Consider the following 25,799-nt stretch of genomic DNA (forward strand, 5'->3'; position numbering starts at 1 on the left):
ATATGGTTCATCTTTGTCTTTTTGCCTTTTCCCCCCATCACATTTGGGCCGCCCTTCAGACGGAGGCCTTCTGTGCCACCTACAACATCGACCTCTTCGTGGTGGTCTATTCGGTGATAGATCGAACCACCTTCGCCGCAGCCGAGCGGGTACTGCAGTACCTCAAGGAGAACGAGATGCTCTTGTCCCGCGGAGCTATTTTGGTGGCCAACAAAACGGATCTGCAGCGCCATCGAGTTATCACCCGTCAAAGTGAGTAGAGTCCTCCTCTTTTAATTTGCCATGAATACTGCCTCTCTGACTGGCTAAATTACATGAACAAAATTATTATTAACACTTTCGCATGATGACAATACCAATAGTCACTATTAAACTATCAAACAAAAAAAATGTTACTTTTTTGTCCATTTTTGCATTTTTAATAAGGGGTTAAAAACAATTAACATTAAAAAGACTTTTGTTTGTGTTATTATTTTGCATTGAATGAATCCAGTTGGTCGGCAAAATTAAAATAGTCTTTAAACAACTTTTCGAAAATTGGCACATTTTCAGTGGGTCGCAAGGTGGCCAAGGATATTGCTTGCAAATTTATCGAGACCTCCTCTGGATTGGATCACAATGTGGACGAGCTGCTGGTTGGCATTGTGGCCCAGGTGAAGCTCAATCCGCAGCGCTTGCGATTGCTCACAGAACTGGAGCTGCAGCGCTTAAATCTACAGAGTACGATTCAAAAGCATCGTGGTATGCACTTGCAGTCGCGTCGAATGGTGCGCCAGATGAGCATTTGCCAGGGCGACGAGGAGATCTTCGATGGCGGATTGCCGGACAAATTGCCGAACGGCGACGCCAACGACAAGGACAACAACGATCCGGACGGAGTGGCGGGTACCTCGAAATCCAAATCGAATCGATCCCGCATCGAGAATCCCAATCGCAAGCCCCTCAACCTGGAGAGCATACTGAAGATGGGCGAAAGCGAGGTGGACGAGGACGAGGATGTGCTGAAGCACTCATCGACGCAATCGATGCCCGTTGGCAAATTCAATATGCTCGCGGCCACTATTCGTCATCGGCGTCCGTTTCGCAAGCGTCGCTCGTTCGACGGCGGCGTTACCACATCTGCGGCAGCGGATGCGGCCGCCGAACTCCAGCGGCGCCATCAGCTCCGGACCATGGATGACTTGCAGCTGGAGGCGGGGCGCCAGCAGAGGATTTCCTTGTCGGCGGCGGGCGAGCGGATAGCGGATGATGATGATGATGATGATGATGGCAACGGCGATGGCGATGGCAATGGCGATGGCGTTGTAGTGGGTTTCGAGGGGCGGCGGAGTACCTGCAATCGCAAGGTGGTCAAGAAACTGACCGCCCGCACCAAGGTATTCATCTCGTCGGTGCTGCGGTTCAAGAAGGGCATCAGCCTCAAGCGACGCAACTCCTCCAGCTGCAGCGATCTCTTTGTGATTTAAGCAGCAGCAGCAGCGGCAGCCAGGAGGAGCAAGTATAGGAAGTAGCAAGTAGCAAGTAGGAAGTAGGAAGTATAGACTGAATGTATATAGAAGGACAAGGGGGAGGACAAAAAGGAGGAGCAGGAGGAGCGATTCTAGGAGATCCGGAGGAGTACCAGAGACCAAGAGAGCAGGCACAACGAAGCAGCAGCGCATAATCGAGGTGGAGTCGAACACGGCAGTGCACCGAGTGCTCGGAGTGCAGGGTTCAAAGGGCACCAGCTTATGAGGCAGTTCGTCAGTTCATTTCCATTTATTATTATTATGCCACACAAATATTACAGGGACAAGAGACATTTTAATTGGCCACAAGCGGTCAAGCAAAAGCAACCTAGAATTTACAAATCACTTGAAATGGTAGCTTAAAAAACTATCACATCTTTAAGCCATGCCAAGTGATTTGATGTCTCTAGGGAAGACCCTTTACAAAAGACAAAAGCTATGGCCAAAAGAAACCTCAAGAGTTTCAATATCACTTAAAAAGCTGTCAAAAAGTAGGCTTTATAAAGTAGTTATCCTTGCGACTTTCGCCTAGAAAATATAACATAGCCGACTTTTGGACAATTTTATAAGTGATTTCTCTCTAGATAACTCTATGGTTAAATCAGCATAAGCAGAAGCTTAGACGAAGCCACATTAGCAACAAAAAAATATAACTAAAAACAAATAAAAAGTAAAAAGTAAAAAAAAAAAAAACCCACCCCTTCACAACCGGTAGGTGGCGCTGCAAATGCGGACAATAATTTTCTTTTTGAAAAAATATATCGATCAGCAAATTTTACAAAATTGAAAATCCAAAAAAAAAATAAGAGGATTAATGCAAATTGTATCCTATCCGCCAAAAAAAAATTGATAATGCAGCAAAAAAAAAAAAACATCAACAAAAAATTGGTCTTTTTCAGCTTGAGTGGCACATACTTTTGTAGAAAAAGAAAATATCTGCCAAGGCAATATATAACGAGATACGACAGCAAACATTATTTTGTTTTTTCGTGGTTTCTTGTCATAATTAAACGTGCGGTTTCCCTGCGAGTTTCAAGTGAGTAAGAATGGGCTTTATTTAATCAAGAATAGCAAGAAACATGGAAAAACTGTGCAAAAATGGAAACATTTTCTTGACAAGCAACAACAATCAGGCTCAGAACACAAAAGAACAAAAAGCAAACTAAAAAGAGCATTGCAAATCGCTCCACACAATTGCAATTTTTACAACCGTTTTTATGCTGGCGCGCTTTTTAATGAAATTCGATTTCATGTCGCCAACGGTCCAGCTTAAATGCTCAAATAATAAACATAAACAATATTGGATACATTTAAATAGTTTCCCTTTGACTTACATTTCTTTGTGATAGTCTTGTATTTGATTATTTTGTAAAGACCTTCCATTATTGTAGGAATATATAGTTTTTCCCTAACCAACTATAAATGCAATGTGAGAGCTTTTTGTGGAATTTGCACTTTTACGCAGCTCGTTTGGCTTTTGCTGAACTACGCTATATTAAAAAAATATAATTGTCTAGCGCCGTAAATAAGAACCATTTTTGAAGCGCTTTTATCCAGGAAAAAATTAATATTTTACACCTCTAAATGTCGTGTGGTTAAAGAATACCGAAATCACAGCACTACAACACACCAAAACAGAACGGAAGGTACAAACAAGAAAAGATCATTGATGTGTATCAGGTCAGCCCGAGTTGGATTCGATTTCTGGGTCTCTCATATTGCAAAACTAAAATATTCTATGAGCAAAATGTATGAGCTTAGTTGGTAAATATATGGGACAAACAAACAAAACTTGTTACTTTTTTAGCCCTGTGAAATAACATAGATTGAAACACTTGTAAAGAAATCCAGAGAAATAAAAAAACATTTTGAAGAAGGCATACAATTGGTCTGACCTGAGGTTAACTGCAAAAGACACGCAACACAACACGCATAATATTCTATATTAAGAACTTATCAATGTATCAAGCGACCGCATACAGCAAAATCAGAGAAAAATCGCATCTATTAATATCAATTAAAATCTCTGAGAATGGTAAATGTTACCTCCACACCCACAAAGTATAATGAGCTTAGCCAAAGCCTGCAATTCTGTCCTAAATCTAAAAAAAATAAGATGCCATGAAAATATGGATGCAGGAAAATTCTTAGCGGCTACCAACATATCACAAACCAAGACAAATTAAACAGACTACGGATATAAAAGGTTCTCTACCAGAAGAAAGATTTACAGAAGAAAGATTTACAAACATATTATCATGATTTATTAAACACAATGAGCATAATTTAATAGTTTGTTAATTACAATTCTTAATTTTCATTTTAATGAAAATCTTACTTGTTTTTCATATATATTTCTGATTGGATTTTTTGGTTTTGAATAAAAAGTTTTATTTCTGTATATTTAATTTTGATTGAATGCAAAAGAGAACAAAGAACAGGCCACATTTTTTTTTGGCAGTATGCACAGGCATCAGCAAACACAAAGTCAACAAAAAAAAAATTAAAAAGGTGAACACACTAAGCCACAACAAACTCCCTAATCCACTCACATACTCCTCACGTCAAACAATTTGAAAAATATGGAAAACGCGGTCAGAAAACAAGGAATTGAATTGCTCCAAATGAAAAGACGTTCGTCCTATTTTGGTGAAGAAAAATAAGTTGACTTCTTTGACCAGTATGTAGTTGGTCAAACTTGATCGGAAGTCCAACCAAATGGAAATGCTAATAAATAAATACTAGTGAACGGAACAACGAACACCTAAGGTGGAACTTTGAATGCAAAAGAAACGCTCACAAATGACACAACAAATGACATGACACACTAAGATCCAAGTCCCTTTTGTCGATTTTGTTCTGAACTTATCCCTAGGCCAGCAAAAAATCTTACCTAGCCCTACTTTAAATATAGCTGGGTTTTAAATAAAAGTATTACATTTATGTCAAGCTTTAGAAAATTGTACATTTATTTGCCTTGATATTAAAATTTTAACTTTAAATTGTGAGCAAAGTTGAATAATCTAAATTTTATATATTATAAAAGAAGTTAGAAATACTTTTTGAAATTCTTTTAAAACTTTTCTTACTTGTCGAAAACTCTATTTTAAAAACTTGTAATATGGATTTTTAGTTAATTATTGGCGATAACTTAACTATAATTAAGTTTAGGTAACAAGTGTCTCAACACGTGCAGAGATCTAAAGGCTCTCAAAATTGAATGGACTAAATGAGACTTAAAGCGGTCTCCAAATCGAATGACATAAAGCTGGTTCGAGGGAGAGTACCCAAAGACCTTAAAAAACTCCGACTTGGCAGACTCAACGGACAGAATCACTTCGGAACTCAACCCACTACCTACTACTTCAAAATCGAGACTGATTTAACTGCTCCCCCACACACAGCACACAAAACCAATCATACATATGTTACATCTCAAAATCAGAAAAAAAAAAAAACCTTAAAACAACATAAATTTCAATTTCCCCAACCCATTTCGCATTGCACCACTCACACGATAATTTAAGATATACAAAATATATAACCTATCGTTTGGATAGCGTTCTATATGAAAACTACTTGAATACAAATATATCTTATATGGATTATATACCCCTATTATACATATATGTATACTAAATATATATACGATGAAATATTTACACACACGTTTTACTCTGTGCCATTTGGGTGCGCTAATAAGTTAAGTTGAACCAAACTTTATACGAATTTCGGACAAGTTCAGCGGCATTTTAATGGGAAACCATTCGACTAATGGTTAACTTGTTCTTATATATATCATTTAAGTGTGATACGCGAACGGAGGTTTAGTTACAGAAAAGAACCTTCCTGCTTTTTATAGTTTGACCGCCCGAAAAAAAAACCTATCTCCCATTTTCACTCCGTTCGAATTAAATCAAAAGCAGGAGAAAAACATTACTACTTTTTCCCAACAGATGAGCATTCACTTTTTTGACTTACAAAATTGTTTACAAATCAAAAGATACTGTAGTTGATTCTATTTTAAACGAATGTACACGATAAATACGAGTTGCTAATGTACGTTAAAAATTTATTAATATTTATGAATGTGTTGCTGTGTCCGAGGACTCTAGTCTTTAATGTATACATATATATATATATATCTACCTACATTGAACGACAATTTGCTCTTCTCCCGAATCCATTTCCAGTGATTTAAAAGTTTCCGAGCAAAGCAATTGAATTAGGTAAGCAAAGGCAATGATGGTTCCACGTGGAAAAACATTTAGCAACCACACTTTAGTACGTATGCATAAATGCATTTGTAATTCAGATTTGTTTTGTGAAACCTTCATTCAATCAAATTGAATGGACACACTTTTACCCATAACAAAATATTTTACTCTTTGTGTACAATTTAATTACAGCTTATATCTGCAATAAATCCGCAAAGTCTTTCAATGGGTATGGGTATGGGTGTGGGGTATGGGGTATGGGGTATGGCAGGCGGTAACTTTCTTTTGCAGGCTGCCTAAGGATTTAAGGGAAATCCATCACGCCTCGCCACATATCTGGTACGCATAGTTTCCAATTAAAACTTACTCCATCCCGGAATTTGAGAAATGGTCCCGGCACTTAATCAACGCAGCCACGACCTCCAAAAATGTTGTTTTCTGTGGCTAAGTCGGGATTCCTGTGTTCGAAGGTCTAAAAAGGACGAAATTGGCCCCCCATAAATGACTAATCAAAATGCCAGAGATGCCGATAATGCCGGAGAAAAACGAAAAAAAAAAACTAAAGCGAAGAAGATGGCCTGGCCGTAACATTAATTATGCTGCGTCGATGGTTGCCCTCTTTCAAAGACTCTATAAGTACTGGGAACGGAAGTAAAAATGCCAAAGTTACAACAAAGGTAAGTTTATAGGTGCACGGTAGGAGTACATTTACTTTTAATTAAGGCAAAGTTAACTGATAGGTATAGATAAAGGTTATTTAAATGATTATAAGCTTATGATAAATTTGTAGTTTAAAGAGTTGTTAAGAGATTTCATGGTCAGCAAGTCATCTGTTGGTGACTTTTTATCCAAGGAGTTTAACCAGATTCAAATGTTAACCTTACTGTCGCACACACAACTAGGTCTAAAATAGAAAGTTTTTTTTTTTTTTTTTGATTTGTGGTGAAATAAAGTTCTGAACAAGACAAGCTTTTTTTTTTTTACTTGTTTATTTATGTGACGGCATACTCACAACTGTAGTAGTAGTTCATTTATAGAAGGTTATTTGCCAAGTTTATCTTTGTTGATAAATTGTGCAACAGCTAAGGGCATACTATTCGACCTTTATAAATATAAATAGAAAATCTAAATTTAAAACTCAAACGAAACTTAACAAATAAAATATATAAAAAAAAGACTTGAAAAACTTAACAAGTAACCTGGGAGCGATAACTTAAGTTTTCTTAAACGAAATACTCAAGTTTTGATTTAAACAACTCATTACAATAGCATTCTTTTGGGCTGATAAATAATTGAACTCTGCTCTCTGAGTTAAATACCTCTTTAATTAAACTTAAAATAGTTGAATGTAAATTTCTATACTATTGGTGATTGACTTTCTGAACCAGTTAAAACCATCTGTTTACTAAATAATTTATTTGGTTAAGTAATACATTTAATTTTGCCTTCGATGTCATGACTCGCACATTCACTATTATTGTATAAAAAATGTGTTCAATCAGTAAAACGGGTAATACTGTACTATGTAAACTGAGAGAAGAGAATTTGAAATCACGAAAAGAGCGACGATCGCATGGCACGCCTTAAAAAAAGTCACTATCTACACAGAAAAATTTAGATAAGAAAGTATTTTCAAGATACATTTTAATTATCAGATATTATAATTAAATAGTAAACATTATCACAAATTTGTATTAAAGCGTATAATAAAATTGATGTCTTTCTTTTAAGTTTTTTATTATATCTAATATATAATTAATCAAAACTTAATCTTTTTTTTTTTGAGTGATCAACAATGTAAACAACGAGAACGTAAGTTTCGCAAATTCAGCACAGACTTTTGTGTGTTTACATAGACGTAGAACTACTAAAACTTAGAGGTAGTATTTTAATTAAGAGTAACATTTTACTCTCAAGAAAGTGGCAACGATTAATGTTGTGTACATAACAAATGTGGTAACTTAATTGTTTTTATTATGGTTACTTTTTAAGTTTTACTATTTATTGTTTTTTTTTTTTTTGTAAGACAATATTGATTCGAGATCCAAATAATGAATGATTTGTCTGTAATCTTTAAAATAATACTTTTAAACGTTCAAATGTAAAACTTAAATTACTTTTTTGGGTTGTCATAAATATGATTATATTTTTTTTAAAGGCTGTACTTATTTTTTAATACTTTGGTGGCACCCCCAATTTTGGCTGCGCCCCTGGCCACTTTATATATATATATCAGCCGGAGGTAATGGGAAGATGGCGCCGGCAGCGACGTAGACTGCGTCGCAGAACCGAGCCAACGTCGATCTGGAAGTCGGTTTCCAAGAGCATTTTCCATTTGGCGTTTCCAGTGTGAAGACCAATTTAAGTTTTTCGTACATCTAGTGTCAACCGATAATCGTCGGTTAGTGATACTTTTTTTTTGCTGTGTCCAATTCAAAGATTTCGCTAAAAAGTGTTCATAAATTAATCTATAACGTTCTATTCGATCGGTATGTATTTCGGCCACTAATCTTGACTCAATCGCACTGTTTGTTGCCGAAAAAAGAATGATCAAACGAAACCCAATTTAAGCATAAGCAGCTCCAGTTCTGAACTTGTTTTTTTTCGAATTTCGCCATTTGCATATTTATATATGTACATACCACCCATAATAAAAACATATTCAAAAACTTGCCGGATCATAAAGCCAAACTGATAATGGTATGAGGAAATCGTTGGCGGGAAGAGGAATGTGGGGGGGAGGTCTGCTACTCCCATCAACTATTATGTCAAATAGAATACGAAATTCTAATCAGCGTTTCGGTGTGCGAAGAGAGAGCGCGAAGGCGCGAGGTGAAGAGCGAGAGAGCGCGTGTTACAAATCATCAATTGAATTGAATTCGATTGAAACGCATATATGTAAGACGAAGGTCTGTGAATTAACGGTCTACGTTTGTGATTAAATTAGTTGAAACAATTTTTAACAATTGCCTAACTGACTTCGAATGTGAAGCTGCTAATATAAGAAAATGTTTGTTAATTCAATTCAATTAATTCAATTTGGTTTTTAACTTTGCAATGCAGACCACTATTTTAATGCTTAAATAAACATAAAATCATAAATAATATAAATATTATAAAATCAGATACATATTAATAAAGTAAATAAATAAAAGATTTTCGAACTTTTATTTAAGACTACAGAAAAAACCTATTTTTGGATCAAATTAATTTTTCAGAAAATAATTTTGTTTCTGTATATGTGAAGTATAAGAACAAATAAAACCAAATTTTGATTGCGAAAACAAGGAAAAGTTTACAATCTGAACTGATAATTTTAGAAGCTCTTCGACTTGAAATTTGTTGTTTAAAAATTCTCAAATATGCGTGTCTACTTTTTAGCCAATTATCGCTAAGAATAACAAAACAGGCCCCCATGATCGTGACCTTCACCCGTCGTCGTCGTGGTCTTTAATCTCCCCGTTCCTCGAGGGGTGGCCCCATTTAATGAGGTCCAAAACTATTTGGCAGAGCAAATAAAAAATATAAAAATGGACAAGAAACCGGAGTGGTGCCACAATGGGTTCAAACCATAATCATAATCTCCAATGGCCGTCGCAACCTTGAGTGATAAATGATAAGCGCCCTTATAGATGATAAGATTTATGGTGCCATTCGTGCACATAGATACAGCGTCTTTTCGGGATCGGTTCGAGTGGGGCTCCGATAAGACCGGCAGTCGCGATTAGAATGGATTAGAATCCATCTGTGGTGCGATAGGGAATTTGTTGTTGGGAATTTTCGCACGTGGCGCCCAACTGAGAGCCGCATCTCCGTATCTTATTTCTTTCAGGAGATAAACAGCTGCCATCAAGATGAGTCCGCCCCAACTGCTGAGCAAGGACTCACCCGACATTGAGGTAGGTTCAATCCGTACACTGCAAAAAAAAATTACCAAAGCTAAACTTCTTGAAACTTCATTTTTGAATTTGACGTTTTCACATTTGATTACTTATTTTAAAATAAAAGAAAGTGTTGAATGTGTCTAATATCTAATTTTTACTTCAATTTGTTGTATTCTGTTGTTATCTCTCTGCTCCATCAAAATATTTTTATAAAGTTAGTTAATATGTTTAGATTAGATAAGATGAAAATATTTTGAAATTCAATTTCAAGAGTAAATAAAAATAACAGTTTCAGTATTTGATTACCCAAGAAATAAGCCTGTGGTTGTTGTAAAATTGAGATCATTTTCATGTATGATATAAACAAACTTATAATAAATACTTAATAAATGTTCTTGGGACATGCTATCGCTAAATATATAAATATATATTTGTAAAACCAATGAGTTATGGCTCATATATAGTGATTAATCCTAAAATTGAGCTCACTTTGTTTTTATGTATGTACTACAACATATGATATCTTACTCCCAGGACCTGCTGTCGCTGAATCCGCGCGTGAAGACGCAGTGCTCGGTGGTGCCCACCAAGCAGACGAAGGAGAACAAGAAGCACTGGAAGCGGAATGCGGACCACGCCGCTCCGCCATGCACCACGCTGGCCAACGACTTCTCGGACATCAAGCACACGACCTTGTCGGAGCGCGGAGCTCTGGAGGAGGCGGCCCGGTGCCTGAAGTGCGCGGATGCGCCATGCCAGAAGTCCTGTCCCACGCAGCTGGACATCAAGAGCTTCATCACGAGCATTGCGAACAAGAACTTCTACGGGGCCGCCAAGGCGATCTTCTCGGACAATCCGCTGGGTCTGACCTGCGGCATGGTCTGCCCGACCAGTGATCTCTGCGTGGGTGGCTGCAATCTGCAGGCCTCGGAGGCGGGTCCCATCAACATCGGAGGACTGCAGCAGTTCGCCACCGAGGTGTTCAAGAAGATGGGCGTACGGCAGCGGAGAACGCCCCAGGCGGAGGCCAATCCACTGGAGGGAAAGATCGCCTTGGTGGGCGGCGGGCCGGCCTCGCTGTCCTGTGCCACCTTTCTGGCCCGTCTGGGCTATCGCGACGTGACCATCTACGAGCGGAGGAGCTATCTGGGTGGGCTGAGTGCCGCCGAGATACCGCAGTACCGCCTGCCCATCGATGCGGTCAATTTCGAGATCGATCTGGTCAAGAATCTGGGCGTGCGTATTGAGACGGGTCGCTCGCTGGGCAGTAAGGATCTGACCGTCCAGGGACTGCTCTCCGCTGGTCACGATGCCGTCTTCGTGGGCATTGGCCTGCCCGAGCCCAAGTTGAACCCCATTTTCGCCGGACTGGAGCCCGCGAATGGCTTCTATACGTCCAAGAACTTCCTGCCCCTGGTGTCGGATGGCTCGAAGCCGGGTTTGTGTGCCTGCAAGGCGGCTGCTGGATTGCCCAAGCTCCATGGCAATGTCATCGTTCTGGGAGCCGGAGATACGGCCTTCGATTGTGCCACCTCGGCGCTCAGATGTGGTGCCCGCCGCGTGTTCGTGGTGTTCCGCAAGGGTTCCTCCGGCATTCGTGCCGTTCCCGAGGAAGTGGAACTGGCCCGCGACGAGCGGTGCGAACTGTTGCCCTACCTCAGTCCACGCAAGGTGATCGTCAAGGAGGGCCTGATCACGGCCATGGAGTTCTGCCGCACCGAGCAGAACGAGAAGGACGAGTGGGTGGAGGATGAGGAGCAGACGCAGCGTTTGAAGGCGAACTTTGTGATTTCCGCCTTTGGATCCGGCTTGGAGGACCAAGATGTGCGCGAGGCTCTGGCTCCCCTGCAATTCCGCGGTGAATTGCCAGTGGTCGATCGGGTGACCATGCAGAGCAGCCTCAAGCAGGTGTTCCTGGGTGGAGATCTGGCCGGAGTGGCCAACACCACAGTGGAATCGGTCAACGACGGCAAGGTGGCCGCCTGGAGCATTCACTGCCAACTGCAGGGTCTGCCATTGGACACGCCAGCCGCCCTGCCACTCTTCTACACGGACATCGATGCCGTCGACATCTCCGTGGAGATGTGCGGCATCAAGTTCGAGAATCCCTTCGGCCTGGCCTCGGCCCCGCCCACCACCAGCACAGCCATGATCCGGCGCGCCTTCGAGCAGGGCTGGGGCTATGTGGTCACCAAGACCTTTGGCCTGGACAAGGATCTGGTCACGAATGTCTCGCCACGCATCGTCAGGGGCACCACATCCGGCTACAAGTACGGACCGCAGCAGGGCTGCTTCCTCAACATCGAGCTCATTTCGGAGAAGCGGGCCGAGTACTGGCTAAAATCGATTGGCGAGCTCAAGCGCGACTTCCCCGAGAAGATCGTGATAGCCAGCATCATGTGCAGCTTCAACGAGGCTGATTGGAAGGAGCTGGCCACCAAGGCGGAGCAGTCCGGGGCGGATGCCCTCGAGCTGAATCTCTCGTGTCCGCACGGCATGGGCGAGCGTGGAATGGGCCTGGCCTGCGGCCAGGATCCCCAGCTCGTGGAGCAGATATCGCGATGGGTGCGTCAAGCTGTCAAGCTGCCCTTCTTCATCAAGCTGACGCCGAACATTACGGATATCGCCTCCATTGCCGAGGCGGCCAAGAGGGGCGGTGCCGATGGCGGATCGGCCATCAACACGGTCCAGGGACTGATGGGTCTGAAGGCGGACTCGACCGCCTGGCCAGCGATTGGCAAGGAGCAGCGCACCACCTACGGCGGCGTCTCTGGCAATGCCACTCGGCCCATGGCCCTGAAGGCCATCTCGGATATTGCGAGGAGAGTGCCGGGATTCCCCATCCTCGGCATTGGCGGCATCGATTCCGGCGAGGTGGCCCTGCAGTTCATCCAGGCCGGAGCCACCGTCCTGCAGATCTGCTCCTCCGTCCAGAACCAGGACTTCACCGTCATCGAGGACTACTGCACGGCCCTGAAGGCCCTGCTCTACCTGAAGGCCAACCCACCGCCAGTGGATGGCCACTTCTGGGACGGCCAGTCGCCGCCAACGCCCGTTCACCAAAAGGGCAAGCCGGTGGTCCGGCTGACCGGCGAGGGCAACTCCACGCTGGGATTCTTCGGCCCCTATCAACGCCAAAGGGACATCAAGCTGGCCGACCTGCGCCGCCAGCAGGGAGCTCTCTGGGATGCGGAGCAGGCGAACAACACTCCGCCGGCGGCTGATGGAGCTCCCAGGCCAGCGCCCAGGATCAAGGATGTCATCGGCGCGGCGCTGGACAAGATCGGGTCGTACAACAAGCTGGACAACAAGCAGCAAAAGGTGGCGCTCATCGACGATGTGAGTTAAACGTTGCAAGTTGCATTGGAATTTTGTTGGGACAACTTTTTTTTGCATCCCTTTCGGGCTTAAAATATTTAATTTTACTATTTCGGAATAGATTTTAATAATTTATTTAAACTTAAATATAATGCATATAAAATGGACCAAATTCCTATACAATATTTTCCACATTTATTTATATATTTTAAAATTTAATTGTGCAATTTAATATTAGTTCTATTTACTATTCCATTTTTATATCAGTGTAAAAGTATTTTAAGATTTCTTTTTTATTTCGAATTTTTCAAGGCGGTGTGCATGAAGTCTTAAAATATTTAGTCATTTTCTAGAATATTCATTTGGATTATTTTTAACTAGAATTTTTGAATAATGCGTTGCAATTTTGTATTAATATATTTTGCCCAAAACTATAAATTTTGTAGAAAAAATTTGTTGATAAATTATCGTTTAAAGAATGTAAAACTTGTATCTTTTATGAGAAAATATTCCTACAATTTTTTTCGGTCATCATCATTAAACAATTTAATTCTATTCAATATATATTCTTGCAGGACATGTGCATCAACTGCGGAAAGTGCTACATGACTTGTGCCGATTCCGGTTACCAGGCCATCGAGTTCGACAAGGACACGCACATTCCGCACGTGAACGACGACTGCACGGGCTGCACACTCTGCGTCTCCGTCTGTCCCATCATCGACTGCATCACGTGGGTTTCGAATTGTATAACTATCCACTCTCCAGTTACTCATTTGCATACTTTTTATCTGCATTTTTTAGCATGGTGCCGAAGAAGATTCCGCACGTGATCAAGCGGGGCGTTGAGGAGAAGACCTTCTACACCCATGCCCTCAGCCAGTGCCAGTAAGGAGTCCTCCTAGTTCTACGCGTAATTGATATTAACCCAATCTATATAATTCAATTAAATACAATACACATTTCAAAAGCAAACAAAAAGGTGTGATATACGTGGGGTTTGTGAAGTGGTTTATGGTTGTATTCGTAGTCAGTTGTAATCTTCGCTACGCACTATTGTACATATAGAAAATTGAATAAATAATCAAAATTGGAGAACGGGAGCTGGAATCTAGGAACTCATCTCGTAGTTGACCACGATGCCCACCCTGTGGAGTCCATTTTTGTAAAAGTGCAATTCCAACTATTCCAATTCCACCTTGTTTTTTTACCAATTGGTTATTTAAGAAGCAAATTAACGTTTGAATTGCAAATTCAAATGTTGTACCAAACCTTTCGATAACTTGTTGCCGAACCGGTAAAATATCGACACTTCCCTTGGGGGCTTTTGTCATCGTTATCGATAGTCCCCTATCGATACTATCAGATTGAATCAGCTGTGCCACCAAAAAAAAGTTTCGTGAAAACTGCGTAGAATAAGCAGCCGTTTGGATTGAATTGAAATAAAATCTAGTCTGCCGGATCTTACAATTAGCTTGTAGCAAACAACCATACAAAATTCCTCGTAAAATTCCAAAGGCATACGAGACCCAGCACACAGAGTCCAAACAGAGCGGATCTCCTCCAGCCGGCAGCGAAAGTGAGTTACCTTGGGATTCGGATCGGAAATAGCACCGATTGCCAGCGGATTCTACGCATTTGCCTAGAAGCCTTGTGATATAATAATGTCGCGCTCTCTGAGTCGCGTACTGATCAATGGGTCGACCCATCGACTTCGCGATCTCCTCAGCGGCCAGGCGACCACTCAGTCCAGATCCACCATCATTATCCCAGTGGCCAACTACTCCAAGCGCAATGGACCGCCCTCGGATGCGGGCGAGTCGTTTAAAACGGTCAGCAAGTCGCGGAACCTCGATGGCGACGATGAGCTCAACAGCCTGGAGAGCGAACCCAACTGGGAGCTGACGGCGGCCAGGAGCCACCGCTTCTACCTGCCCAATGCCACCGGACCCGCCTGGCAGGGCGAAACCACCACCATCGGCCTGCTGACACCGCTCGGCCAGCTGGTCAACTTCCTCAAGGAGGCCAATGCGGACAAGGCGCGCCTGGAGTTCGCCTGCTGCCAGTGCCCCCAGCTCCTCCGCGAGTCGCTCGTGGAGCTCTTCCCCGTGCGCGTCGTTGCGCAGCGGGACACAGCCATCACCATGCTCGTCCTGAGCTACGAGGGCGACATCGAAATGGGCGCCGCCAAGGTGAGCATGCAGTCTGTAGTCTCGTCAGGGATTCGTGATGGTCCAGAGACCCGAGTTTAGCCGGATACGGGTACCATTTATGTGGCCACTTCATACCCTAGTTGGGTGATGTCTGTAGTCTAGTCAGGCATTAGAGATACGTGGTGATTCAGAGACCCAAGTTTAGTTGCATTTATGTGGCCACTTTGAACAGGGAATGGAAAAGGCAGTCGGGAAGCTCATACCCAAATGTATTCACATTATTCGGTCAAGTAAGTTGAAGTATCCGCGTAAAGTACTAATCACTTATTGCCCTTGATCGTTTGAGCGTATAAGGCTAAACCAGTTTTAAATGCTATGTGACTGACCTTCCCAATGCAGCTTAGGTGCGATAAGACAAATGCCAGTTGGGGTATTATAATTTGAAGATTCCTACAAGATTACAACAAAGCTAGAAATAAGAGTTTTAAATCACTTTATTTTCAAAGAAAAACTATATATAGTAAAGCATAGACATAAACAGAGCATATAATACAGCAAAAACAAGTGTCAAATGGGTTATAACAAAATGCAGTGTATGTATCATGTATATTTAAGAGATACTTTGACATTTTCGAACTTAAACCATAATTTGCAATATTACAATTACAGATATCAAATAGATTTTGTTTTATTAATAATGTACAATAGAAATAGTTTGAGAACTTTAACTGCGCTCGTCTGGTTTATTTATAAAATGCACTTTGCAAGCATATTAGTATAATTAGGAAACAATATAGGTGTCTAGATCGCTGAAACCAATGACAACTCCATTTTCAGTTTGTGCTCGCCGCGCGGGACATGTGCGATCGCCTGCTGTCGCTGGGCTACTGGGCCGACTTCCTCAATCCGTTCAGCGGACGACCCTTCTTCATGCCGAGTCGGGACGGGTCCAGACTGTACAAGCAGGACCACCGCTTCCGCGGGCTGAACATGCGGCTGTCGCAGCAGAACCACTGCACAGTGATTGCCGCCGAGGAGAACGATCGCACCCACTTCTCGGGCACCATCTATTGCACGGCACCGAATCAGTACGCCCAGTTGGTGGAGCTGCTGGTGCCGCCGCCGTCGCAGTTGCCCAAGGTGCCCCAATGACATGGATGACATGGATGAGGGCATCCGAGCTGGAATTGCAGACGCAGCCGCATCCGCAGACGATGTAGTTAAAGCCTTTTAGTGATGATGACTGTGTTAACTGTTTAGGTTTTCTGTTCCGACACTGTATATAGCCGCGACAAATGCTTGTGTGTGTGTGTGTGTGTGTGTGTTATATATGCTGCGAAATATAATCGATAAGAATGTTGAGAAAGCTGAGTTGAGTCCTAGGCCACGGCCATTTGGTTGCAGTGCCGCTCGATCTCCTTCAGCCGGTTGATCAGCGACTGCAGCTCCTCGGCGTTGCAGACGAACTCCACGATGGTCACGCGTTCGCCACTGCTGGGCCGAAAGTTGCCCAGGTTGATGTGGAAGTTGGCCACGCCCGTGCTGCAGTCGGAGGTGGAGGACTTGACGTCGCACACGATGCGCCACTGGATGTCGGTGATGTGCGGAAAGCTGTGGCCCAGCTGCAGCTGTCGGAGCACCAGCTCCTTGCGGCTGTCCTCGTACACGCGGCTCAGCTCGTCCACGGCGCCGGCGTCCAGGCCCAGTTGCTCCAGCTGCTGGCGCAGGTGGAGGCCATCCCAGCCGTGCTTGGTGGCCAGGGCATAGAGGGTGACCACGGCATACTCGCTTTGTTTGGCGCAGGCCGCATTGCTGGCATAGATCTCGGGCACGGGGGCAATGGCTATGGGATGGGATAAGGACAAGTGTGAGTTACACCAAGGGATGCATGCCATCCTGGCACTCACTGGCATCCGGATGGAGGGTCAGTTTCAGCGAGTTTGCGATGAGCAGCTTGGTCAGTGGGGGCGAGATGATGGCTCCCAGGTTCCTGAGACCAGCCACCACGGTGGCAGAGAGCAGGCCAGTGGTTTCGGTGTTGCCTGCCTCCAAGGCGGGGGACTTTCCCGGCGACGTGGCCATGTCGAGCAGCCTATATCCTTTGCGGATCCTTTGAATTCAAGCCTATAACAATGGGGATTATTAAATTGACCCGGTTGTAAACAAGTAACGCGCCTAACAGCACGCTTATCGCACTTAACAGCACAGTTTAACAGAGTCTGTACCTGTTAAGTACAGTGCACTCCCTTTTCAGTGATCAAAGCTAAGCTAGTTAAAAATATCCTGAAAAGACTTTCATAAAATACAATCAGACAATTACAGTGCCTAGTTCTTTGTTTGTGTTAATGATCAGATTTAGAAATTGCTCTGTATAGCACTGTGATGATTTGGTTGCTATTATACAATGACTCATTTTTTTAATTATTATAATTTCTTTAGATTCTTTCTTTCTATACTGAATAAAGCAAGTTGAAATTTGTTATTGGTTCTGTACAGATACAATTACTAATTTTTTTAAATTATTTAAGTTTCAATTCAATTAAATCAAAGCTTTTAACAATATTAAGTGGAATGGAAAAGGTTTTGTTATTGACTAAATGAAAGCTGCGGAAGCCTTGACAAACTAAAGGCACCTTAAAAATGTCTGCGTAAATATTTGTCGTGTCCAAACATTAAGATTTTATACATACATACATAACCGTTTGAACCGTTTACAGAGCGGCAACTTAACAGCGGACTTGGCAAACCTAACAGAATTGAACCGGAACCAGTGTTATATCAAATTTTTGACTATCGCTTTTATTAGTTAAAATTGCATTATATACAAATCTAGGGCTAGCTGTTACACCCTGTAGAAGCACTCCTGTGCCCGGGGTTCACAATTGTCGTACGGTTTGAGCATGGCGTCCGCGTGAGCCGCATGGCCGCCGCCGGCATCGATCTCGTCCAGCTCCGAGGCGGGCACACAGGCGCACTGGAAGTTCTTGTTGCCGCGGCTGTAGAGCTTGCGTGGATGCCCGATCCAGGAGCGCTCCTTGCCGTCGCCGCTGGTGTTGGTGCACCAGACGCGGGTGCCCAGGGATTCGCTCCACTCGATGTTGCAGCCGGGATAGCGGGCGCGCAGCTCATCCGCCTGCCGCTTGGCGTCCTGCGCCTGTTGCAGCAATTCCAGGAACTTGTGATGGTAGGTGGTGCGTTGACCCCTGTCATCGTAGAAGCGTCCGATCAGCCGGCCCTTGTAGATGTAGTCCTTCTCGTAGAAGTCCCGCCAGCCGACCAGGCCGAGTAGATCTTCTGGCTTTAGGGTGAGCACATCGTCGGCCGTTTCCGGATCGTAGCTATCGAAGTCGCCGGAAATGAAGGACACCGAGGCATCGCGTCCCACGAAGAAGTTGTAGCTGCAGCCGGATCCGTAGTGCTTGATGCCGCGGCTCACATCGAATACGGATCCGAGGAGGGCCAGGTAGAGCGGACGACCCTCCTGCTCGCCATTGAATTGCGCCAGTTCAGCCGGCGTGAAGAGCGTGCCGACTTCGTCATCGGCTTGGAAGGCCACCGGAATGCCACCTTGGTTCAGGTAGTCGTCCGTGTGCCGTCGCAGAAACTGCCGGATCTCTGTGTGGTAAAATCCGGCCAAAACGGCCGCCACAACGAAGAGAAACTGCAATTTGAACAGGTGTCGCAGCAGTCCGAACATCTTGCACTTTTCCCAGGCCGGAACAGGAACTAGTTCCACTTAGCCAGCAGGCCAGGCAGTGTGACCATGCCACTCAAAATGGCCGGGGAACCGGTTTTAAGTTTAAATTTAAAAGTTTATAGTAAATACGTTGAAATTATTGGAATATGGCAGGCCTTAAAGACTGACTTTCATAGAAAATAGTTGTAATGCTTAAAATTTAATTTAAAATTTATTAAACATAAGTGTTAAAATTATAAGAATGATGTCTTAATTTTACATAGCCATGTTTTATTTAAAGTTCATTGTATGCAATACATTTAAAAATTCTCATATAGAAAATGAAGAAATCTACTTTTCCAACTTCTGTCTAGCAATGGAGCTTTTTCAATAATATAATACTTGCATAACATTTAAACAATTAAAATATATATCATTAAACAAGTTAAAGAAGGCTAGAACAAACAAGTTCGAATATAAACTTCTATCTTTCAGTTGATACTATTTAGTTGTAAAACATTATTGAGAGGTAACAAATATTTTAGCAAACAATGGCTATATGCAAACCTATTAAAATTAAACAAAAACAATAAAAAGAGACAATATTCATAGAATATCCATAGTTTTTATTTGCACAACAGAGGTTACCTAGCGGCGGCGGGAGACGCAGGCGTCGATGTGGCTGCTGATCTCCTGGAGACCCTGGACAGCCTGCGAGGATGCAGAGTGGGTGCACACGTTGCCGTCGGTGAAGACGGCCGGAATGCGCTCGCTGGTGGACTTGCGGATGGTCTTGATGGAGGAGCGGGCACTGACCAGATAGACGGTGGTCTGCATGTAGAACTTGGCCATGCAGCTCTGCTTCAGGACGGAGTTCTTGTACGAGTTGCACTTGTTGTAGGTGCGTCCCAAGCTGTAGCCGCCGAAGACCAGCTGCTGGGTGGCTGCGTTCACATCGGAGGCGATTTCGGCGGATGTGTGGGCGGCGACCATGCCACAAGAGTGCAGATCCTCGTGGGCGGCGTCCACGATGCGGGCGATCTCCCCATCCTCGGCGGCCACGCACTCGGGACTCTCCTGGCGACGCGACTCCAGCTGGTCGAGGGCATCCTCCAGCTCGTGCTGCGGCTCCAGGACGATCTCCTCGTACTGATGGACCAAAGCCTCGCCGGTGGACTTGCCAATGTCGGCCATCTCGTCCACCACACTGCGCACCTGGGCGTCCAGCTGGGCGGGAATGCCCAGATCCAGGGGCTGGGTCCAACCACTGGCCACGAAAAGGGTCAGGATAATGACGGCGGCGAACTTCATGATTGCTTCTACTGCTGATAACTGACTGCTACTGCTATTGAGGATTTGCACAAAATCGTATTTATACCCGGGAAACCCATGACGGTATTATAGCAGACGGATTGTTTATCTGAATTGCTGGCCATAAATTAATGGCCGCCATTGTAAATCATTCACGTCTTAGTTTTATTAGTGAACTTTACATTCAGCTGCTATTCAAAGAGTTCACCTTTTTGGTTTTCGATTTAAATTGGTCAAGTCGCACGATCACACAAAAAATATCATAAACAAAGAGTCATAAGGAAAAAAATTACTTCCAATATTAACACAAAAGCAATGAAATAAAAATACATTTTATATTGTAATTTAGTTTTTAACTTGACCCTTGAAAAATGTCTTTTATTCTGGAAATTTTGTTAAATTTTTCTTAAACATTTACATACCATTTAATTTTGTTAAGATTGTAGCCCAATCATGTTCCATGTTTTTATGTTTTTATGAGTTGCAAACAATAGAAATCACATACGAAAATTTTAGCACACATTGTTTACTATTGTTGATTTAAAGACTTCTAAAAGTCAACCAATTGTAATAATATTTTCTTTCAAAACAATGGGAACACCCAAAATAGGGTCATTCCCCGAATAACAGCCACTTTATTAGGAATTCTCTACAAAAATAGTCAATCACATAAGCGCGTGTGAGTCTAATGTCTCAAGTGATTCCATAGATTGCCACTGTTTTCCCTGACTCCGCAATGACTTTTAATCGGGGCATACGCGAAGCCATAAATTATATGACATTATCTTCCATAATTAAGGCATTATTTAGATCCGCCGATTAGGGCGATTTTAAAGTGGCGCATCCAGTAATAGATGTTTCCTATCGCTCCACCTCCACGCCCAGGAAAATATAATTTGCGGCCTTATCAAAGACTCCCTCTCGTTTGCCTCTCAATTCTGCCTTTCTCTCTGGCCGATTGGAGAAAAGAAGGCAGTCGGAAATTATTGCGATTAAAGTAAGACAAAGACACATAAGCCAAATAATGGGAAATAAACCAATTGGCCGATAAAACGACTCTTTCATACTTTAATTAACTGGGGTTACCGATATGGCTATTTGGGGATTTGGGGCTGCGGCATGTGGGGCTTCCAGTTCATATAAAAGGTGGATCCTCAGCGAGATCCCAGCAAAACCCAATCAACCATGAGGAGTACTATTCTAGTGTTGGCCTTTGCCCTGGCAGCTGTGAGTAAAATATAAGCTGGAACCTATTATTAACATTTGGAGTGCTAAGAATAACCAAAAAATAAATACAAAAAACAAATTAAGATTATTAATTATGTTAGCGGGTTTGATAACTTTTCTTTACCATTAAAAGATGACTATCATAACAAAATAAAAAAAAAAATGAGTTACCGGGCGTATGCGTGATATCCGTTGAAACCACATTTTAGTTTTATTATCATTCCTCGTTATAGTTTTTTTGTTCTAAGCTAGCAATATATTTTATTTATAATGCTTTTAACTATCGAATTTTGATTTAGTCCGAAAAACAATATATTGGCATTATTTAAATACAAATTGTTAGCCAACTGTGCATATGATTAATGTAATTTAAGATATTCTACAATTGGTACAACTTTTAACAAATTAAGGCAAATTGAATCCAGAATTATAAATTATGGTAATAAGCATTTCCTGAATTATTAAACACCTTCATTTATTTTAACTCAAGCTAGAGATAAAAAAGTTATAGGTAGATCAACTATTATTATACTATATAACTAATGTTATTGTACATTAATATTACACCTGCGTAGATTTTAATTGTGTTTATTTGTTCTCTCCTGAAAACAGGTTTCAGCTGTGCCCCTGCAGGAGGGTCAAGATGCATCTCTGCAGGAATTGACCAAGGAATTTGGCCTGGACTTCGACCTGAACTTCGACCTGGACCTGGGATTCAATGTGGACCAGGAACTTACTGAGGACGGCACTGTGGAGATTGATGAGTTCGCCTTCGTGGACCGAATGGTGCACTTCCTCATCGCCGAGTCGAAGGCCCTGGCCTGGGACATTGTCCGGCTGACGGAGCGGCAGCTGCTCAAGATCTTTCTCTACCCGATGAGGCAGTTGGAGCAGCTGGCACAGGATATCGAGCGGAAGGCCCTGGACGCCGCCGATTGCGCAGTCAATGTGACGACCAATGTGGCCGAAGTGGTGGCCTCGTCCACACTGGACTTTCTGGGCTGCGGACGCGATGCCGCCCTCACCTCCATCAATCTCTGCCTGGACACCAAGAAGTCGGTTCTGCAGCTGACCCTCGATGGCTACCAGATCATCAAGCTGCAGAGGAAATGCAAGTCCCATCCAGAGGGCGGATTTCTGCGAAAGACCTGCAAAACAAGGTTGTACGCCAAGTGTATGCTGTATATCGGCAATGGCCAGGCGTCAATGCGCCACTTGATCGGACTGCGGAAAAGCGTTCCCGCCGTGGCCACCGATGCCACCTCCTGCACCACCACGGCCACCGCCAACGCCGTGCGGGGATTCGACGAGATCAGCGCCACCATCGACACCTGTGTCGATACCATGATCAAGTGAAAACAATTTGTGAATAAATTTAACAACGCAGCCCGAACTGAAATAACAACTGGGGGTACTTTGAAAAATAATTGTTGGATTATCGTTGAATTTGCCATTACATTTCCAATTTAATGGCAGCTTAAAATGTTTAATTTAATTTAATTTAATTTAAAAATCACGATGTAAAAATCCCTTATTAAGAATTTAAAAATTGGTCATACAATTTATTTTTCAAAATCGACCGGTTATGAATCCAATAAATGCTATCCACAGTAATGAAAATGGTCGCCAGCTGCAAATACAGTCTTTTTTATGGTTGTGGATCTTGTTTTGACCAAGTCACAAAGAAATAACTCTAAAGAAATCTGTTTTTGATTTAAATCTCAAGAAACCCAACCAAAAACTTGCATAAATTAATTTCTATTGTAAAACCCTGGGAAGTAATTGCCATAAGTTGCAATGCCATACACCGTTGAACTCGTCATAAAATTTCCAATCGAATGACATTAACAGTTCAAAATGTTGAAAATTAACCAATTTCCGCAAAAAATGATGATGTACCCCCTTACAAAAAAGTCAGAAAATTGGACAAAAAATTAATTCTTCAAAAATCGTTTTTCAAAATTCAATTTCTGTTCCAAACAAATATTTATTTATTTTAATTGATCGTGGATAGATAGTATAGGTTGCCAGCTGTTCAAAACAGCAACTCTTGTGGCTATGGGTCTTATTTTGGCAAAGTTAATAAAAAAGACTCTTCAGAAATAATTTATTTTGAAATATCTCCAAAAACCCAAAAAAAACTTTAAAAGCTCCGTTTTTCTGTCAAAACCCTGGGAAATAATGGCCATAAGTTGGAGTGTTATATACCGTTGATTTCGTCATTAAATTTCCAATCGAATGGCATTCACAGTTCAAAATGTTGAAAATGAACCAATTTCCGCCAAAAATGATGATGTATCCCCTTACAAAAAAGTCAGAAAATTGGACAAAAAATTAATTCTTCAAAAATCGTTTTTCAAAATTCAATTTCTGTTCCAAAAAATATTTATTTATTTTAGTCGATCGGGGATGGTTAGTATAGGTTGCCAGCTGTTCAAAACAGCAACTCTTGTGGCTATGGGTCTTATTTTGGCAAAGTTAATAAAAAGACTCTTCAGAAATAATTTATTTTGAAATATCTCCAAAAACCCAAAAAAAACTTTAAAAGCTCCGTTTTTCCGTCAAAGCCCTGGAAATAATGGCCAAAAGTTGGAGTGTTATATACCGTTGAATTCGTCATTAAATTTCCAATCGAATGGCATTCACAGTTCAAAATGTTGAAAATGAACCAATTTCCGCAAAAAATGATGATGACCCTTACAAAAAAGTCAGAAAATTGGACAAAAAATTAATTCTTCAAAAATCGTTTTTCAAAATTCAATTTCTGTTCCAAACAAATATTTATTTATTTTAATTGATCGTGGATAGATAGTATAGGTTGCCAGCTGTTCAAAACAGCAACTCTTGTGGCTATGGGTCTTATTTTGGCAAAGTTAATAAAAAAGACTCTTCAGAAATAATTTATTTTGAAATATCTCCAAAAACCCAAAAAAAACTTAAAAGCTCCGTTTTTCTGTCAAAACCCTGGGAAATAATGGCCAAAAGTTGGAGTGTTATATACCGTTGATTTCGTCATTAAATTTCCAATCGAATGGCATTCACAGTTCAAAATGTTGAAAATGAACCAATTTCCGCCAAAAATGATGATGTATCCCCTTACAAAAAAGTCAGAAAATTGGACAAAAAATTAATTCTTCAAAAATCGTTTTTCAAAATTCAATTTCTGTTCCAAAAAAATATTTATTTATTTTAGTCGATCGGGGATGGTTAGTATAGGTTGCCAGCTGTTCAAAACAGCAACTCTTGTGGCTATGGGTCTTATTTTGGCAAAGTTAATAAAAAAGACTCTTCAGAAATAATTTATTTTGAAATATCTCCAAAAACCCAAAAAAAAACTTTAAAAGCTCCGTTTTTCTGTCAAAACCCTGGGAAATAATGGCCAAAAGTTGGAGTGTTATATACCGTTGAATTCGTCATTAAATTTCCAATCGAATGGCATTCACAGTTCAAAATGTTGAAAATGAACCAATTTCCGCAAAAATGATGATGTACCCCCTTACAAAAAAATCAGAAAATTGGACAAAAAATTAATTCTTCAAAAATCGTTTTTCAAATTCGGTTTCTGTTCCAAACAAATATTTATTTATTTTAATCGATCGGGGATGGATAGTATAGGTTGCCAGCTGTTCAAAACAGCAACTCTTGTGGCTATGGGTCTTATTTTAGCAAAGTTAATAAAAAAGACTCTTCAGAAATAATTTATTTTGAAATATCTTCAAAAACCCAAAAAACACATTAAAAACTCCGTTTTTCTGTCAAAACCCTGGGAAATAATGGCCAAAAGTTGGAGTGTTATATACCGTTGAATTCGTCATAAAATTTCCAATCGAATGGCATTCACAGTTCAAAATGTTGAAAATGAACCAATTTCCGCAAAAAATATGATGTACCCCCTTACAAAAAAGTCAGAAAATTGGACAAAAAATTAATTCTTCAAAAATCGTTTTTCAAAATTCAATTTCTGTTCCAAACAAATATTTATTTATTTTAATTGATCGTGGATAGATAGTATAGGTTGCCAGCTGTTCAAAACAGCAACTCTTGTGGCTATGGGTCTTATTTTGGCAAAGTTAATAAAAAAGACTCTTCAGAAATAATTTATTTTGAAATATCTTCAAAAACCCAAAAAACACATTAAAAACTCCGTTTTTCTGTCAAAACCCTGGGAAATAATGGCCAAAAGTTGGAGTGTTATATACCGTTGAATTCGTCATAAAATTTCCAATCGAATGGCATTCACAGTTCAAAATGTTGAAAATGAACCAATTTCCGCAAAAAATGATGATGTACCCCCTTACAAAAAAGTCAGAAAATTGGACAAAAATTAATTCTTCAAAAATCGTTTTTCAAAATTCAATTTCTGTTCCAAACAAATATTTATTTATTTTAATTGATCGTGGATAGATAGTATAGGTTGCCAGCTGTTCAAAACAGCAACTCTTGTGGCTATGGGTCTTATTTTGGCAAAGTTAATAAAAAAGACTCTTCAGAAATAATTTATTTTG

The 25,799-nt window shown here is 41.6% G+C and overlaps 7 protein-coding genes across 11 annotated transcripts in view; 4 read left to right on the forward strand and 3 right to left on the reverse strand.

Annotated features, from left to right (window-relative positions):
* Positions 1 to 2,637, forward strand: part of LOC128260299 (homeotic protein female sterile) — a 46,971-nt gene extending 44,334 nt beyond the window's left edge. For all 4 annotated transcript variants that reach the window (XM_052993169.1, XM_052993171.1, XM_052993168.1 and 1 more), the window contains 2 exons: positions 60 to 252; positions 553 to 2,637. In XM_052993169.1, coding sequence (XP_052849129.1) covers positions 60 to 252; positions 553 to 1,466 — 1,107 coding nt within the window. In that variant the 3' untranslated portion in view covers positions 1,467 to 2,637. The remainder of the gene's footprint in view (positions 1 to 59; positions 253 to 552) is intronic.
* Positions 2,638 to 8,053: 5,416 nt separating this feature from the next.
* On the forward strand, positions 8,054 to 13,908 carry LOC128260303 (dihydropyrimidine dehydrogenase [NADP(+)]). 2 transcript variants are annotated; one of them, XM_052993191.1, is made up of 5 exons: positions 8,054 to 8,214; positions 9,558 to 9,624; positions 10,144 to 12,948; positions 13,503 to 13,660; positions 13,732 to 13,908. In XM_052993191.1, exons 2-5 carry the CDS (start codon positions 9,580 to 9,582, stop codon positions 13,817 to 13,819), a joined length of 3,096 nt encoding a protein of 1,031 aa, XP_052849151.1. In that variant the 5' UTR covers positions 8,054 to 8,214; positions 9,558 to 9,579; the 3' UTR covers positions 13,820 to 13,908. The 2 variants fall into 2 exon arrangements, with proteins under 2 accessions (XP_052849151.1, XP_052849152.1); XM_052993192.1 differs by having other exon boundaries at positions 8,081 to 8,126.
* A 382-nt stretch (positions 13,909 to 14,290) lies between these two features.
* LOC128260318 (uncharacterized) lies at positions 14,291 to 16,451 on the forward strand. Its single transcript, XM_052993218.1, has 2 exons — positions 14,291 to 15,119; positions 15,918 to 16,451. Exons 1-2 carry the CDS (start codon positions 14,592 to 14,594, stop codon positions 16,230 to 16,232), a joined length of 843 nt encoding a protein of 280 aa, XP_052849178.1. The 5' UTR covers positions 14,291 to 14,591; the 3' UTR covers positions 16,233 to 16,451.
* On the reverse strand, positions 16,387 to 17,297 carry LOC128260325 (COMM domain-containing protein 3). Its single transcript, XM_052993228.1, has 2 exons — positions 16,988 to 17,297; positions 16,387 to 16,923 (listed from the first exon to the last, which is right to left on the reverse strand). Exons 1-2 carry the CDS (start codon positions 17,160 to 17,162, stop codon positions 16,460 to 16,462), a joined length of 639 nt encoding a protein of 212 aa, XP_052849188.1. The 5' UTR covers positions 17,163 to 17,297; the 3' UTR covers positions 16,387 to 16,459.
* A 566-nt stretch (positions 17,298 to 17,863) lies between these two features.
* Positions 17,864 to 18,908, reverse strand: LOC128260317 (neuferricin homolog). Its single transcript, XM_052993217.1, has one exon. It carries the CDS (start codon positions 18,775 to 18,777, stop codon positions 17,923 to 17,925), a length of 855 nt encoding a protein of 284 aa, XP_052849177.1. The 5' UTR covers positions 18,778 to 18,908; the 3' UTR covers positions 17,864 to 17,922.
* Positions 18,909 to 19,361: 453 nt separating this feature from the next.
* LOC128260324 (uncharacterized) lies at positions 19,362 to 20,118 on the reverse strand. Its single transcript, XM_052993226.1, has one exon. It carries the CDS (start codon positions 20,065 to 20,067, stop codon positions 19,405 to 19,407), a length of 663 nt encoding a protein of 220 aa, XP_052849186.1. The 5' UTR covers positions 20,068 to 20,118; the 3' UTR covers positions 19,362 to 19,404.
* Positions 20,119 to 21,197: 1,079 nt separating this feature from the next.
* Positions 21,198 to 22,858, forward strand: LOC128260320 (uncharacterized). The gene is made up of 2 exons (XM_052993221.1): positions 21,198 to 21,294; positions 21,907 to 22,858. The coding sequence occupies exons 1-2, from the start codon at positions 21,253 to 21,255 to the stop codon at positions 22,648 to 22,650; spliced, it is 786 nt and encodes a 261-aa protein (XP_052849181.1). The 5' UTR covers positions 21,198 to 21,252; the 3' UTR covers positions 22,651 to 22,858.
* The last annotated feature ends 2,941 nt before the right edge of the window (positions 22,859 to 25,799 follow it).

Source organism: Drosophila gunungcola (assembly GCF_025200985.1).
Source record: "Drosophila gunungcola strain Sukarami chromosome X unlocalized genomic scaffold, Dgunungcola_SK_2 000021F, whole genome shotgun sequence".
Classification (NCBI taxonomy): Eukaryota; Metazoa; Arthropoda; class Insecta; order Diptera; family Drosophilidae; genus Drosophila; species Drosophila gunungcola.

What these genes read in the sequence shown, in the direction of transcription:
- LOC128260303 (XM_052993191.1), top strand. Translation starts at nt 9,580, where the DNA reads ATGAGTCCGCCCCAACTGCTGAGCAAGGACTCACCCGACATTGAG. An exon ending in AGGACTCACCCGACATTGAG is followed by an intron (nt 9,625 to 10,143) that starts GTAGGTTCAATC and finishes TCTTACTCCCAG; the next exon opens with GACCTGCTGTCGCTGAATCC. An exon ending in AGGTGGCGCTCATCGACGAT is followed by an intron (nt 12,949 to 13,502) that starts GTGAGTTAAACG and finishes ATATTCTTGCAG; the next exon opens with GACATGTGCATCAACTGCGG.
- LOC128260318 (XM_052993218.1), top strand. Translation starts at nt 14,592, where the DNA reads ATGTCGCGCTCTCTGAGTCGCGTACTGATCAATGGGTCGACCCATCGA. An exon ending in TCGAAATGGGCGCCGCCAAG is followed by an intron (nt 15,120 to 15,917) that starts GTGAGCATGCAG and finishes CTCCATTTTCAG; the next exon opens with TTTGTGCTCGCCGCGCGGGA.
- LOC128260325 (XM_052993228.1), bottom strand. Translation starts at nt 17,162, where the DNA reads ATGGCCACGTCGCCGGGAAAGTCCCCCGCCTTGGAGGCAGGCAACACC. An exon ending in GACCCTCCATCCGGATGCCA is followed by an intron (nt 16,924 to 16,987) that starts GTGAGTGCCAGG and finishes CCCATCCCATAG; the next exon opens with CCATTGCCCCCGTGCCCGAG.
- LOC128260317 (XM_052993217.1), bottom strand. Translation starts at nt 18,777, where the DNA reads ATGTTCGGACTGCTGCGACACCTGTTCAAATTGCAGTTTCTCTTCGTT.
- LOC128260324 (XM_052993226.1), bottom strand. Translation starts at nt 20,067, where the DNA reads ATGAAGTTCGCCGCCGTCATTATCCTGACCCTTTTCGTGGCCAGTGGT.
- LOC128260320 (XM_052993221.1), top strand. Translation starts at nt 21,253, where the DNA reads ATGAGGAGTACTATTCTAGTGTTGGCCTTTGCCCTGGCAGCT. An exon ending in TGGCCTTTGCCCTGGCAGCT is followed by an intron (nt 21,295 to 21,906) that starts GTGAGTAAAATA and finishes TCCTGAAAACAG; the next exon opens with GTTTCAGCTGTGCCCCTGCA.